Raw genomic sequence first — 13633 nt, 5'->3', positions numbered from 1 at the left:
ACAGCATCAGCATCCACCCAGCTCAGCTGCAACACCGTAGATATTGTCTATGAGTCAGATTTCTTTAGCTTTTCTCCTCCAATTAATCAACACAATCTGCCCCACTCTCTTTCTAAACATCTTATCTTAAATTACGACCATTTATTTTCTTCTCCTTTATTACTACCTCATTCCAAGGTATCAAATGTAATTTTTTAAAAAATCTGCACTGTGGCAATAGCTTTGTTTTTGTTGCTTCTGTAGTTATATTCTTTGTTTGTTTACATAGTAGCCAGGTTAATATTTTCAAAGATAAGTTAAATCATGTCATCCCCCTGTTTAAAATTCACTAATGGCTCTCATTTCACTTTGAAAAAATTCTAAGTATTTTAATCCTTTTTTCACACATGTGCATAAAATATAATTTAATCCACAAGTAAAATATGTCACTACTAAACCTTTGGATATACATTAAATCTCTTCCACTACAGATTTCCTAGATTTATATTTTTCATAAATGTTTATTTGCTCAGTGCAAAATAGGCAATAAAGCTCAGGAAACTTACCATGATTGCTATTATATATCAGCTGAATCGGATGCGTTTATATTGGATTTTATATGTCTTTTCCCAACTGGGCTTTGACTCATTACTGTAACTCACTGAGAATGAGGAAAAAATATAAACAAGAAATGCTAACAATATCTATCTAAGGCAAAATTACATAGTGATCTTGTTACTCTGAGAGGACTGTTGGATAGTAAAGATTTTTTTAAGGTATTGTTAGAAAATGCTACTGGTGTCATTTTCTGACAAATTACTTAAAAATTCTCTGCTGTAATGTTAAGCTGAAATGGTTTTCTTGAAACATTCCAAGAGAAGTCTATTACCAATAAAAAAAGAAGGATTCACAAAAGGTAACAACTATCACTACTAAAATTCTAGAAGAAGACTAAATATGAAATAAATTCAGAAGGCTAAATGCTTATTTCCAGAGTAGTGCACCATCTAGTACTCTTTGTCATGCTCACTGGCTTCAGTTTTCTTTGCACTCTGAAGGGAACCTTGCTGTTTATTATGGCTTCACTTTTCTTTATTTTAATACAAAGCCTATGTTCTCTGTACTAAATTTTTCAAAGAAATTCATATATGTGAAACAAGTTCTCAAAAATTCAAGTTTAGAAAACATTGGAATGCACTAGAATCCTAAAGTTTCTGTTTACTTTTGAAAGTATGAGACTACTTCAATAAGTTCATGGAAAAGGGAATTAAAAGATGCTTATTTTGGTGTAAAATTGAAAACTAATGCACGTTTTTTCATCATATAAATTTTTTTATTCACTGAAAGGCAGAGAAAGAGAGATTGATTTACTGGTGCATTTTGATTCATTAGCTTTTAATCAACCATCTTCTTCAGGCTGTCATATTTTGTGCAAGATTCAGGCATTATGTAAATTCTTACCTAAGAAATTAGGAAGAATGGAATCTCTGCCCTTGTAGTAGTGCACAGATGACAGACTGGTGTTTGGATGCTTGTCATTCACCTTGCCCTCCCTGTGAATACTCCTCTCCCTTGGTGGTATACTCACCTAATCTAGTCTAGTTTCTTTTCCTAGGCTCATTAGCAGGAAGCTAGTTGGGAAGTGGAGCAGCCAGGACTAGAACTGGCACTCATATAGGATGCTGACATTGCAGACTCTAGCTTAACCAGCTGCACCACAATGCCAGCCCCAATTCTAGTCTCTTTTTAAAATTACTTTCTCCCCTCACTTTATTTTCTTTCTCTGCCATTAAAAGTTATATGGTGTATAATTTAAAATAATTTTTTGCACCAAAATAAACTTTTCTTTCAATTCCATTTTCCATGATAGACACTCTGTAACTGTAAGTAGTTTTCAGGTTTAGTTCATTTTTTCCTTCCTGATAGTATCCAGTGTATCAAGCTTTATTAAATACTATGCTCAGTTTTCTTTTAGTTTACCAATGTAATTGTTTCTTTCCCAGTTCTTTAAAAACATTGCTAATAATAACAACAACAGTACATTATATGGTATGCAGTCCTTTTTTTAATCTGCATTTCATGAAATTCTGATTGAATTGGCATAGGATGGGCTTCTTGTTTCTCTAAGGCTTAACCTCATACATTAAGTTCTGATTGATTATAGGTCAAATAGGGTGATGATATTCCAGCAAAACTTTTTTTGTTTTTTAAAGATTTATTTATTTATTTGAAAGTCAGAGTTACACTGAGAGAGAAGGAGAGGCAGAGAGAGAGAGAGAGAGAGAGAGAGAGAGAGAGAGAGGTCTTCCATTCACTGTTTCACTTCCCAGTTGGCCATAATGGTTGGAGGTGTGTTGATCCGAAGCCAAGATCCAGGAGTTTCTTCTGGGTCTCCCATGTGGGTGCAGGGGCCCAGGGACTTGGGCCATCGTCTACTGCTTTCTCAGGCCATAGCAGAAAGCTGGATCGGAAGTGGAGCAGCCAGTACTCAAACTGGCACCCATATGGGATGTTGGCACTGCAGGTGGCGGCTTTACCTGCTAAGCCACCGGTACAGCTCCCAAACTTACATTTAAAGATAATTATTTTAGTATTTAGTTTCTTCTGTACCTTTCTTCTGAACTTAAGACTTTAAAAAGGGTCAGTGTTGTGGCACAGAGGTTAACTCACCACTTACTATGCCAGTATCCCCTATTGGAGCACTGGTTAAAGTCCCAGCTGCTCAGCTTCTGAACCAGCTCCCTGCTAATATGCCTAGGAAAGCAGTGGAAGTTGGCCTGAGAGCTTTGGCCCCTACACCCACATGGTAGACCTGAATGGAGTTCCAGGCTCCTGGCTTTGACCTGGTCATGCTCTGTCTATTGCGACCACTTGGTAGTGAACTATTGGATAGAAAATCTTTCTCTCTCTCTCGGTCTCTCCCTCTCTCTCACTGTCACTCTGCTTTTTAAATAAATAAATCTTTTTTGTAAAGGCCTTAAAAGATCTGTGCTCCAGTGATTATCATGTGTGTTTTTTTTGCAAATGGACATAAACACTCCCTGTGTGCCTCATTATTCTTCCTATGGTATGGTTGGAATAAGGAAACACTGCTTTCATAAGATAGGAAATTTGGATGTTCCTAATAAAAGAATTTAACCTAATAATTCAAATATTTTATCCATGTTAATGTGTAAAAAATACAGATATAAATTTATTTACTCTTCAGTGCTTTTCAACAGAGGGAAGGAAGAGAACTGTAAAGAACAACTTGCAATAAGTTCTGAGACATCCTTAAATGATGGATGGCATTTGGCACAGCAGTTAACACCTGCCTTGGGATGCCCTCATTCTATAGTAGAATGCCTTGGTTTGAGACCCATCTTTGGTTTCGATTCCAGCTTCCTGCTATTGTGCAGTCTGGAAGGCAGCAGGTGACAGATAGCTCAAGCATTTCAATCCCTGCCACTAACATGGAAGAACTGGATTGTGTTCCTGGATCCTGACTTCAGCCTGGTCCACATCTGGCTGTTGAAGACATCTGGAGAGTGAACCAGTGGATGGGCTGTATTTGTTTGCCTGTCTCTCTCTGCCTCCTGAGTCCATTACATACACATTTAAAAAATGAATGAAACTTAATTCTGAGTGGAAACTGGAGATAATAACTACCAATGCAATTTTTTACTTCATGAGTTTTCTTACCATTGATCCCGTGGTTTGTTTTCTCTAACACTCAATGCATGTTGTGTGTGCAATCCATAACATATGTGTTATTTGCTTAGTTGGCTTTTGAGTCATTAAATTTTTTACTTAGCTTCATGTCAGACAATAGAGGTGAACTTCTGAGTTATATATAATACTTATTAAAATGAAAACAAACAGATAATAAAAAGGAAATGTCCTTATTTGCACTCTTTAAAGCCATTTTGCATACCAGCAGTGCTACCGGTATACCTGTATTTGGAAGATGTAGTTGCACTGTCTGTGCAAGAATCATGATATTATTTGACTAGAAATCACTGACCAACTGTATCTTGCTTTGTCTCATTTTCTTTCTGGTTTCAAAATGACCATTAGAGTGCAAATTTAGTAATCCTCTGTGCAGAATGTCACATGAATTAAGTATCACTGTATGAAGAGGAATCCCCATATTCAAGTATAGTTAGAACTCTAGTTACTCTATATTTTTTTTAATTGCCAGGTCTGAGAAATCTCCCATTATGAATTTCCTCCACCCTAACTCTGACCTGCACAAGGACTTTTATCATCTATATCGAGAAACTCACTTTGAATATTAACCTAGTCCCATAAGACATTTTACATGCCTCACCTTTGACCAGTTGTGCTGTCTACAATAAGAAAAGAGGTGACAGCTTTATTTCAACACTTACATCTCTCAAGCGATAAAAAGTGTAGTAGGAAGGTGCATTTCTGTTGAGAGGAACAAAGGGGAAGGGTAAAGCACGTAGACACACTTGGGCACGTTGTTGGATACCTTGTGAAAGCCAGCATGAGAACAGGTACAAAAGGCTAATTGAATACCTCTCAGGAATTCCTTTTTCCCGCTCATGACTTTCCTTACCTACTAATTAAATGAAGAATGTATTTGAGTTTTCTAAGAGAAAGGCTGTCTCTATGCTCAGTTATTGAAGTGGAGCCATACTACTCCAGTAACCATACTACAGAAGAACTATGCTTCTCTGAAGACGTATTAATTGCTGAATTGTCAACTCTTGCTAGGTTTAAATGACATCCTCTTAATTTTGAAATATGTAACTTTAAAGCTCGGTTGGAAGTAGCATCTGAATACACTGTGTCTCTATCTTCCTACAGAAACCTCAGTGTGTAATTCCTCTAAAATATGAAATCCCTGTGACTTTTTCAATGAAGAAGTCATGTCATTCCCCTGGGGCAGATCTGATATCAGAGAGTTTTAGATTGCTCAAAGCAGAACCCCTGTAGCCTAGAATCAAAGAAAACAGTTGTATAACCACACTGCTAAATTCTAAAGAGGAAGAAAACTCTCAAGTAAATGTTTGGGCTGAACACTCAAAATACTCATCAGCTAAGCAAAGCTGTGCTTTGTATGTGCTCATAGTAAACCAGGGAACGGCTACAGGCTCATTCCATTTCTTGTAGTCACTCAGAAAAAAGAGATAATATGTCCTTTAAAATGCTTTTAGTGACAATGTTAGCATCATCAGCTATTTATAGCAAATTATTTCGTAGCAATATTTAGGGTACTCTAAGCAATGAGAAACCTCATTGCTTGCTTATAATTCATCATTCAAGGTAACTTGAGTTACCTTGAAATTATTGGTGTTACTTCTGAAAAAATAACTTGATAAGAATATTGAAGTAAACAGATATAAAAGCTCCCAAGAGGCTTCAATAAGAAGATCCAGGACAATGGCTTTTAGAAATAACATTTTTGGGCCGGCGCCGCGGCTCAATAGGCTAATCCTCCGCCTTGCGGCACCGGCACACCGAGTTCTAGTCCCGGTCTTGGGGCGCCGGATTCTGTCCCGGTTGCTCCTCTTCCAGGCCAGCTCTCTGCTGTGGCCAGGGAGTGCAGAGGAGGATGGCCCAAGACCTTGGGCCCTGCACCTGCATGGGAGACCAGGAGAAGCACCTGGCTCCTGGCTTCGGATCAGCGCGGTGCACCGGCCGCAGTGGCCATTGGAGGGTGAACCAACGGCAAAGGAAGACCTTTCTCTCTGTCTCTCTCTCTAACTGTCCACTCTGCCTGCAAAAAAAAAAAAAAAAAAAAAGAAAGAAATAGCATTTTTGAACATTTTCTATGTTCACTTATTTACTAAAGGAAATTAATTTCTGTGTCCAAATTAATGTGTTTTTGAAACCAGTAAAAGGCATCTATTTAAAAATGCTCTATATTTGGTATTTTCTGCTACCTTTCCTTTTACACAGCTTTGGTATCTCATTGTGTTATTTTGCTCACTGTCATAAAAAAAAGGCGTAAATTAGGGCCTAGCCAATTATGATAGACAGAGAAAATATACTCAATTAATCTGCTCAGTTAACTTAATCAATTTATGATTGGTTTGTATTGAGAGGATAATCACTGTTAAAATTCCATTCTATTTCATATTTCCTGAGGTCAGAGCAGTGTCATGAGAAAAGAACCATATATCCATTTTGTGTAGCATGCGTACATCTTAATAAATCAGATTACATTCAGAATTTTAATTCTGCTTTTTGTAAACATAGTCAGTAAACAATCAATGAAAGGGGCATGATATCTAATGAAAGAGTTGAGAATCTGATCCATTACAGCTGAATTCTCAGTATGTTATTTTAAAGACTTACTTGAAAACTTAGTCACTGGATAATTTTTTTCCCCAGAGAAAATATTCAAGACTATTTTTTGAGCACCCTTATTGTAATTTCATGATATGATTATTACAATTTCTCTTGGGAAGTTAAATGAGTTCACATAAAAGTTTCAAATAGGTCAGTTGCTACCAACTGCTGGACTATCTTAAAACAAATATAGATAGACAGGCTTATTTTTCACTTTACTTGCCAAATAAAGATATTTAGGATATGTCCTCAACATTATTACAGTCTGAATAAATGGAGTTTATATTCTGGGAGAAGAAAAGGAAATGAAAACTATTTAACATTCAAATTCTGAGCCTGAGGAAGGTAGGAAGAGCTGCCAGAGAACCTAGTGATAAAGGACTCCTTCACAGTAAATAAACACTGCCACAGAAATAGTGGGCACATTATTTAAAGATCAACTGACAACAAAATTGCAAACAGGTTATTTTCCAAAGTTCGATTTGTGATTATTTACACAAAAGATACCAGCAGGAATATTTTGCCTATAAGACTGGTACAAATCAACAGAGTAATTGCAATTGTTGTTACGGGAAAACATTTAATTAGTATCTTCTTTCTTGAAATCATATCACAATGTTTTGAGTGATTAATATATTTCTAAAAAATAAATATAAACATTTATTTAGGTAAAATTTGGTGTAGAATTAACGAAGCAAAATTCAACTAACTGAACAAGATGAGAAAATCGTTTTGGTGATTAGGCAATTTAATGTTGCTGCAGAAACAAAGCAGAATCCAGGAATTCAAAACAAGGTCTACTGCTTTGAAATGAAATTGACCCTCCCTGTATTCAGAATGAATTTCAATTATGCTCAGAAGCTTGGCTTGTCAATTGCATTTTCCTTGCTTTCCAATTGCACAATTTATTTGAAATAACCAAATTAAGATATGGATGGTGCTTATTTAAATGTGCATATGATGTCTTAGTATAAATAAAAGAGGCCTAAACATGTTGATCATTTAGAATTTTTTTTGGGGGGGATTTATTCATCCTCTCTATTTAGTAACAGAATAAGTTACAGACAGCTGTTGGATATTTTGTGACTGGAAAGAAATATGTTGTTAAATTGCTTTCATTTATAACATTCAAATAATTTTCTCTTAGCTATTATCCTTTTCCAAGCAACTAATTTAGGACAGCAAGAATTAAAATAGAGAGTGCTTCATTCAAAAAGAAGGAAAATATAATCAGCTCACCTGGGCAAAGCCTTCATAAATTGCTCATCACTGAAGGAGACATGGATAAAATACAAATATGTTATTCTGAAAGGCAAGAAAATACAGGCTTGAGTTCCTTGTCTTGTTCTACTTTGGATTTATCTGGGTTCTCTAAATCCAAAATCTGATTAGCGTATTTAATCCTATGCACTGTCAGGAATGGTCTACCATCCTTAATCAGTCTATTATTGTCTGTCTTAATCATTCCCAAGAGTCTACTTTCAAATATGCTTTAGGTGGACAATGATGTGCTTTATGCTTTGTGGCTGAAGTGCTTTGAGACTAGTAGATGTGAATCACAGGTTATGATGTTCAGGTGGTATAGAGGAAGAGAGAAAAGACATAGTTTGTCCACTTATAGAGTTTGGGATAATCATTGAGTAATTCACTTATCTGTGTGTGCTACACAAGAGCAGATGCACTGCAGTATGGGGAATGGTGGAGGCTGTGGATTTTAATTTGGAAGACTTAAATTTCAGTCTCATTTCCATATTCCATGTTGACCTTGGGGAAATCATCTAACCTCTCTTAGGTTCTATGTGCTCGTTTATAAAGTTAGGGTAAGTATTGCAGACCCTAACTTAGAATTTTAGAAATCCTATAGAATATGTAAATGAGAATATAGTTTAGAAGTATACTTTCTAATCTTTAAACAAACGAAACATGTTATTTCTACTTATACTAATAGCATATGATATTGGCCATAACTACTCAGGTGTTCTTTAATGAATTTTACTAATGTATAATATTGAAACAATAACCAACATCCTCTCTATATAAAATTCTGTGTGAATACTTGCATTATTAGAATTATGAGAATAAGCTAACCAGAAAATTATGTTTCCTCTAGGAGCTTGTTGTAATTAGGGATATATAAGTCAGTCTCAGAAATAGACTGGAGAAAAGCTGTTCCTAAGAAGGCAGCCAAGTAAGATACTTTGGCAAAGATCTCCACATTTTGAGACAGCAATTTGAGCAACTATTCTCACACCAACTCATATTCACAAGAGCTGAGGAAGCCAGGGGAGTGACCACCATTTCTGATTTTAGTATAACAATAAGAAAAGAGCATTGAAGAAGGCAGTAAGTAAAGAGCTGCTGTGTCATCCCTCCTCCAGCGTCAAGTGGTACAGCTTGGAAAGCAATGCTCCTGCTTGGGAGAGGGAGAGAGAGAGACAGAATATAATCCAGATCTGAGATTTAAAAGCTAGTACTAGGTCTGCCACAGTGAAACCTAGAGCTGAATAGGGTCCCATCTGAGCCTACCGATCCTCCTTATTTCAAGCAGCCAAGGAGGACGGCTACCACCTCTTCACCTTCAGCAGATAGCGGAGCAAGACTCCCAGCCACTGGAGAGTAGGATGAGAAAGTGGATCTAGGACTTTGCCTTGCAGTGCAGTACTGGACCTGCCCAAGGGAGAGCTAGTACAAGATAAAGGCTTCTGTCCCAGGCCAGTGTTGCCAAACAATACCCCAGACTAGTTGGAGATGTTTCTACAGAACACCCAAACCCGGGTCTGCTCAACCGATGCACAGAAAGCGAATCAATGACAATAGGGTAGTGAAAAAGTAGGTGTTCATTGCAAAGCACAGAGCAGGGAGCCAGCAGCTACTGCTTAATTCCCAGGTTCCCTGCGGAGCTAGCAGTGAAGGTTCTTAGAGACTGAAATTGGGGCTCAGAGGTGCATGATCAGCTCACGTCCAAGCTCTTGGTTCGTCAGTAGTGCTTGCTACCTTCTTTTGATTGGTCAGCAATGCCATGCTCTTTGAGGAATTTATGAAAACCAGGTTGGTTTGGGGGGTTACATGTAAGTGGTAGTTGCCTTCTGCCCCAGACCTGAAATTTCCCTGCCTGGACCTGAATTCCCCTAAATAACCCCTCTAGACAACACTGGCCATCAAGGCCTCATCTACTGGGGCCAGCGCTTTGGCAAAGTGGGTTAAGCTAAAGCCTGAGATACTGGTATCCCTTATGAGTGCCAGTTCAAGACCCAGCTGCTCCATTCCCATCCAGCTCCCTGCTAATGTGCCTGGAAAAGCAACGGAAGATGGCTCAAGTACTTGAGCCCCTGCCCCTATATGGAAGATCTGTAAGATGATCCTGGCTCCTGGCTTTGGCCTGGCCCAGTCCTGCTCTTTGCAGCCATTTGGAGACTGAACCAACGGATGGAAGCTCAGCCTCTCTGCACCGCCCCTCCGGCCCCATGTAACTCTTTCTGACTTTCAAATAAATCTTTTTTTTGAAAAAGGTTTTATCTATTGGAAAAGCAAATGACTTCCTGAGTCTGGTGATTAAAACCTTGTAAGGGCAGCTGTACAACTCACTCAATTCAGTGAATTCCTTGGGTAATGAGCAACCAAGGGCTAAGGGAGACAGAAGAGAGGCTGGGTGCTGCTTTTATATTGTAGGGGTTCAGACTTACCAGCAATCACAGACATAGCCTCTGGATTTTCTCTGGCATCAGGAGGTGACTGACACTCCAGAATGGAGTGGTTTTGCGGTGAATCACCACCAGCATCACACAAGCCTAATGGATACCCTGATACTCTGTTGACTGTGAGACTCAGATGTGGCCAAGGTGCTCCTTCACCATTCTTCCCCCAATCTCAGCCAGAAATCAAGGATTCAGACTTTAGTCACGGAGGAATAGGGCAGGAAAGTGATCTCAAGACTTTGACCCATTGTGAGACCCAGCCACACATAAGAGACCAGAGGTCCCTATCTCTGGGACAGTTCTCATAGACAGAGCCTCTATATCTGCTCTGGCATCAGGTAGACACCCATGTCTGGTAGGACAGATAAGTGTTTTCAGCTGCATATGGACTTGGTACACATCCACAAGATAGTCCAGGGTCCTGTGGCTAGCTGTGGAACCCAGGTAAAACCTAGATGAGTGTCAGTTTTGGCCTCTAGTGCCCTCCTCTAACATGGGAAGACAATGAGGAGCAGGATTCCAACCACAAGGGAGTAGAACACAAAAGGAGCACACGAGTGCATCTCGAATATTCTGAAACTATCATTGAGTAGATACTAATGGTCCCTGACTTCAGTCCAGTACCTGTGGACACATCTTGGGTCCACACTGGTACCAAATGGAGAACTATGGCCCCAGTCAATTGGACTTCTATCTTGACCAGCATCACCTGAGTTTGGTTGTCATGGCTACAAGTCTACCTCAGCAACAGGGAGCCCAGAGCAAAGTGAGCCTTAGCCTTACCTCATGCTGCACTGGTCTTGGAGGGCTGTGGGTTCCGGGTATGGTCTAGCACTATGGTACAAGTGTCCACAGGAATGTTCATTCCACTCCTCTCCCAAACCCAAGTAGCATTAACACAGTGAGAGTAATTGCATGGGGTAATAAAAGGCAGGTGGGTGCTAAGATATTTCACAGATACCTGGGGCCAGCATGAGGGGCCTCACAATCCCCGCTGGGCTCTGGGTCAGCACTACTGTGAGGCTGATGATGCTTCTGCCAATGGAAGCCCCTGAGCAGGGCCTCCAGGTTTCTGGGCCAGCACTTCCACACCCTAGTCGAAGTGGACTGAGGAGTAGCATATCTGTGAACCCAGGCTAGTTCCACAGGCTACTACTGAGACCAATACATCCTGATGGGGCTGAAAGGAGTGCTTTTTGCCCCTATTGCTGCTACCATCAAGTGCTGTGCAAGAAGATATAGGAAGACTAAACCACAGCTTTCAGTGGAAATAAAGTCACAACAGTTTACAAACTGACACATTAAGACACATTTTTTCTGGGGAAAAAAATGCTTTTACCATAAAAGTCACTCATTAAAAGGGACAGAAACAACTTAATCCTCTCCAGATGTGTAACTACCAACCTAAGGACACAGGAAATGTGAAAAAGCAAGGCAAGGTGATGACCTCAAGAAACTATACCATGCTTTAGTAATACACTACAAAGAAAAGGAAACTGGTGAAATACTTGATAAAGAATTCAAAAGAATGATAGTAAAGATGTTCAAAGAGATACAAGAGAATACAAATGACTGAAATAAGAAACATATTGCATAGTATGAAAGAGAAATTCAGCAAGAGATAGAGATCTTGAAAAATAACCAAACACAAATCCATAAGACAAATAGATACAGTTGAAAGCTTGAACAACATCTTAAATCAAGCAGAAGAAAAAAATCTGAACATGAATACAGGTTTTTTTTAAAATATGCTAGCTGGGAAAAATGATAAAATACAAAAAAAAAAAAAAGAAGACAGCTTCTGAGAATGTGTAACATCATTAAACAAGCAAATATTCAAATTGTGGAGATTCCTAATGGTGAAAGAGAGGAGCAGAAGCTAGGAGGAATACATTATTTTTTAAAAAGATTTATTTAGTTATTTGAAAGTCAGAGTTACACAGAGAGAGGAGAGAGAGAGAGAGAGAGAGAGAGAGAGAGAGAGAGGTCTTTCATCCAATGGTTCACTCTCCAATTGGCAGCAACAGGTGGAGCTGTGCAGATTTGAAGCCAGGATCTAGGAGCTTCTTCCAGGTCTCCCACGCAGGTGCAGGGGCCCAAGGACTTGAACCATCTTCTACTGCTTTCCCAGGCCATAGCAGAGAGCTGGATTGGAAGTGGAGCAGCTGGGTCTCAAACTGGTGCCCATATTGGATGCCAGTGCTTCAGGCCAGAGCATTAACCTGCTGTGCCACAGTGCCTGCCCCTACAGGAATATTTTCAATGACATAAAAGCTGAATGCTTTCCTAATTTGGGGAAAGACATGGACATCTAAGTGTAGGAGGCCCATAGAACTTCAAATAGAAATGACCAGATGATCCTCACCACCACACTTTATAGTCAAACTCTCAAAAGTACAACTCAAAGAGAGATTTCTAAAATTTGCAAGAGAAAAGCATCAAGTCACTTTTAAGGGAAATTCTCCAAGATTAACAACAGACTTTTCAGCCAAAAACTTGTAGGCTAGCAGGTAATGGAATGATATACTCCAAATTCTAAAAGAAAATAAGTGCAAACCAAGAATACTTTACCCAGGGAAGTCATCTTTCATAAATGAAGGAGAAATGACTTTCCAAGGTAGGCAAAAGCCAAGGGGATTACAGATGTTTAAGGGAAGCTTACATGTAGAAGTATAACAAAGATGACAATCAAAGCCAGAGCTGTGTTGTAGTGGGTAGAGCTACTGCTTGTAGTGCTGGCATCCCATATGGGTGCTGGTTCAAGTCCCAGCTGCTCCACTCCAAACCAGCTTTCTGCTATGGCCTAGGAAAGCAGTGGAAGATGGTTCATGTCCTTGAGCCTCTACACTCAAGTGGGAGACCTAGAAGAATCTCCTGGCTTCTGGCTTCAGATCAGCCCAGCTCCGGCTGTTGTGGCCATTTGGGGAGAGAACCAGTGGATGGAAGACGTTTCTCTCTGCCACTGCCTCTGCTTCTTTGTAACTCTGCCTTTCAAATAAATAAATAAATCTTTTAAAAAAGAGAGAAAGATAACAACCATAAAAATTCATGTCTCATACTCTGTACAGTTTGTATATTTTTCCTTCTGTCTTTTCTTTTTTCTCTTCTTTTTATTTCGTTGACCCTCCCTTCCTGAAAATATGTGGAAGTATAAAACCCACTAGAAACAGAACAAAGTACTTTCAAAGTAAACAGGTTAAGCTAAGTAATCTTGAATGTAAATAGACTAAATCCCTCAATTAAATGATATATACTGGATGAGTGCATAAAAAAAAAAATTTCTAGGCTGGCTCTGCGGTTCAATAGGCTAATTCTTTGCCTGTGGTGCCGGCACACAGGGTTCTAGTCCCGGTCGGGGCGCCAGATTCTGTCCCGGTTGCTCCTCTTCCAGTTCAGCTCTCTGCCGCAGTGGCCATTGAGGGGGTGAACCAATGGAAAAGGAAAAGCTTTTTCTCTGTCTCTCTTTCTCACTGTCCACTCTGCCTGTCAAAAAAAAAAAAAATCCCTTGACTGGCATGGTGGCACAGTGGGTGAAGCCACCACCTGAGATGCCAGCATCCCATATAGATACCAGTTCAAGTTCCAGCTGCTCCACTTCCAATCCAGCTCCCCACTAATGTGCCTGAGAAAGCAGCAGCAGATGGCCCAAGTGCTTGGGC

General features: G+C 39.4%; 1 protein-coding gene across 1 annotated transcript in view; it reads right to left on the bottom strand.

Moving 5' to 3' along the window:
- The window catches only part of LOC133774319 (uncharacterized), a 148732-nt gene extending 137637 nt beyond the window's left edge, over window positions 1-11095 (bottom strand). Inside the window, exons 1-2 of the mRNA XM_062211955.1 lie at window positions 10936-11095; window positions 9963-10145 (exon numbers count right to left, since the gene is read on the bottom strand). Coding sequence (XP_062067939.1) covers window positions 9963-10145; window positions 10936-11095 — 343 coding nt within the window. The remainder of the gene's footprint in view (window positions 1-9962; window positions 10146-10935) is intronic.
- Window positions 11096-13633: the final 2538 nt, after the last annotated feature.

The sequence above is a fragment of the Lepus europaeus genome, chromosome 15 (genome assembly GCF_033115175.1).
Source record: "Lepus europaeus isolate LE1 chromosome 15, mLepTim1.pri, whole genome shotgun sequence".
Taxonomy (NCBI): domain Eukaryota; kingdom Metazoa; phylum Chordata; class Mammalia; order Lagomorpha; family Leporidae; genus Lepus; species Lepus europaeus.
This window is presented reverse-complemented; position numbering and strand designations above follow the sequence as displayed.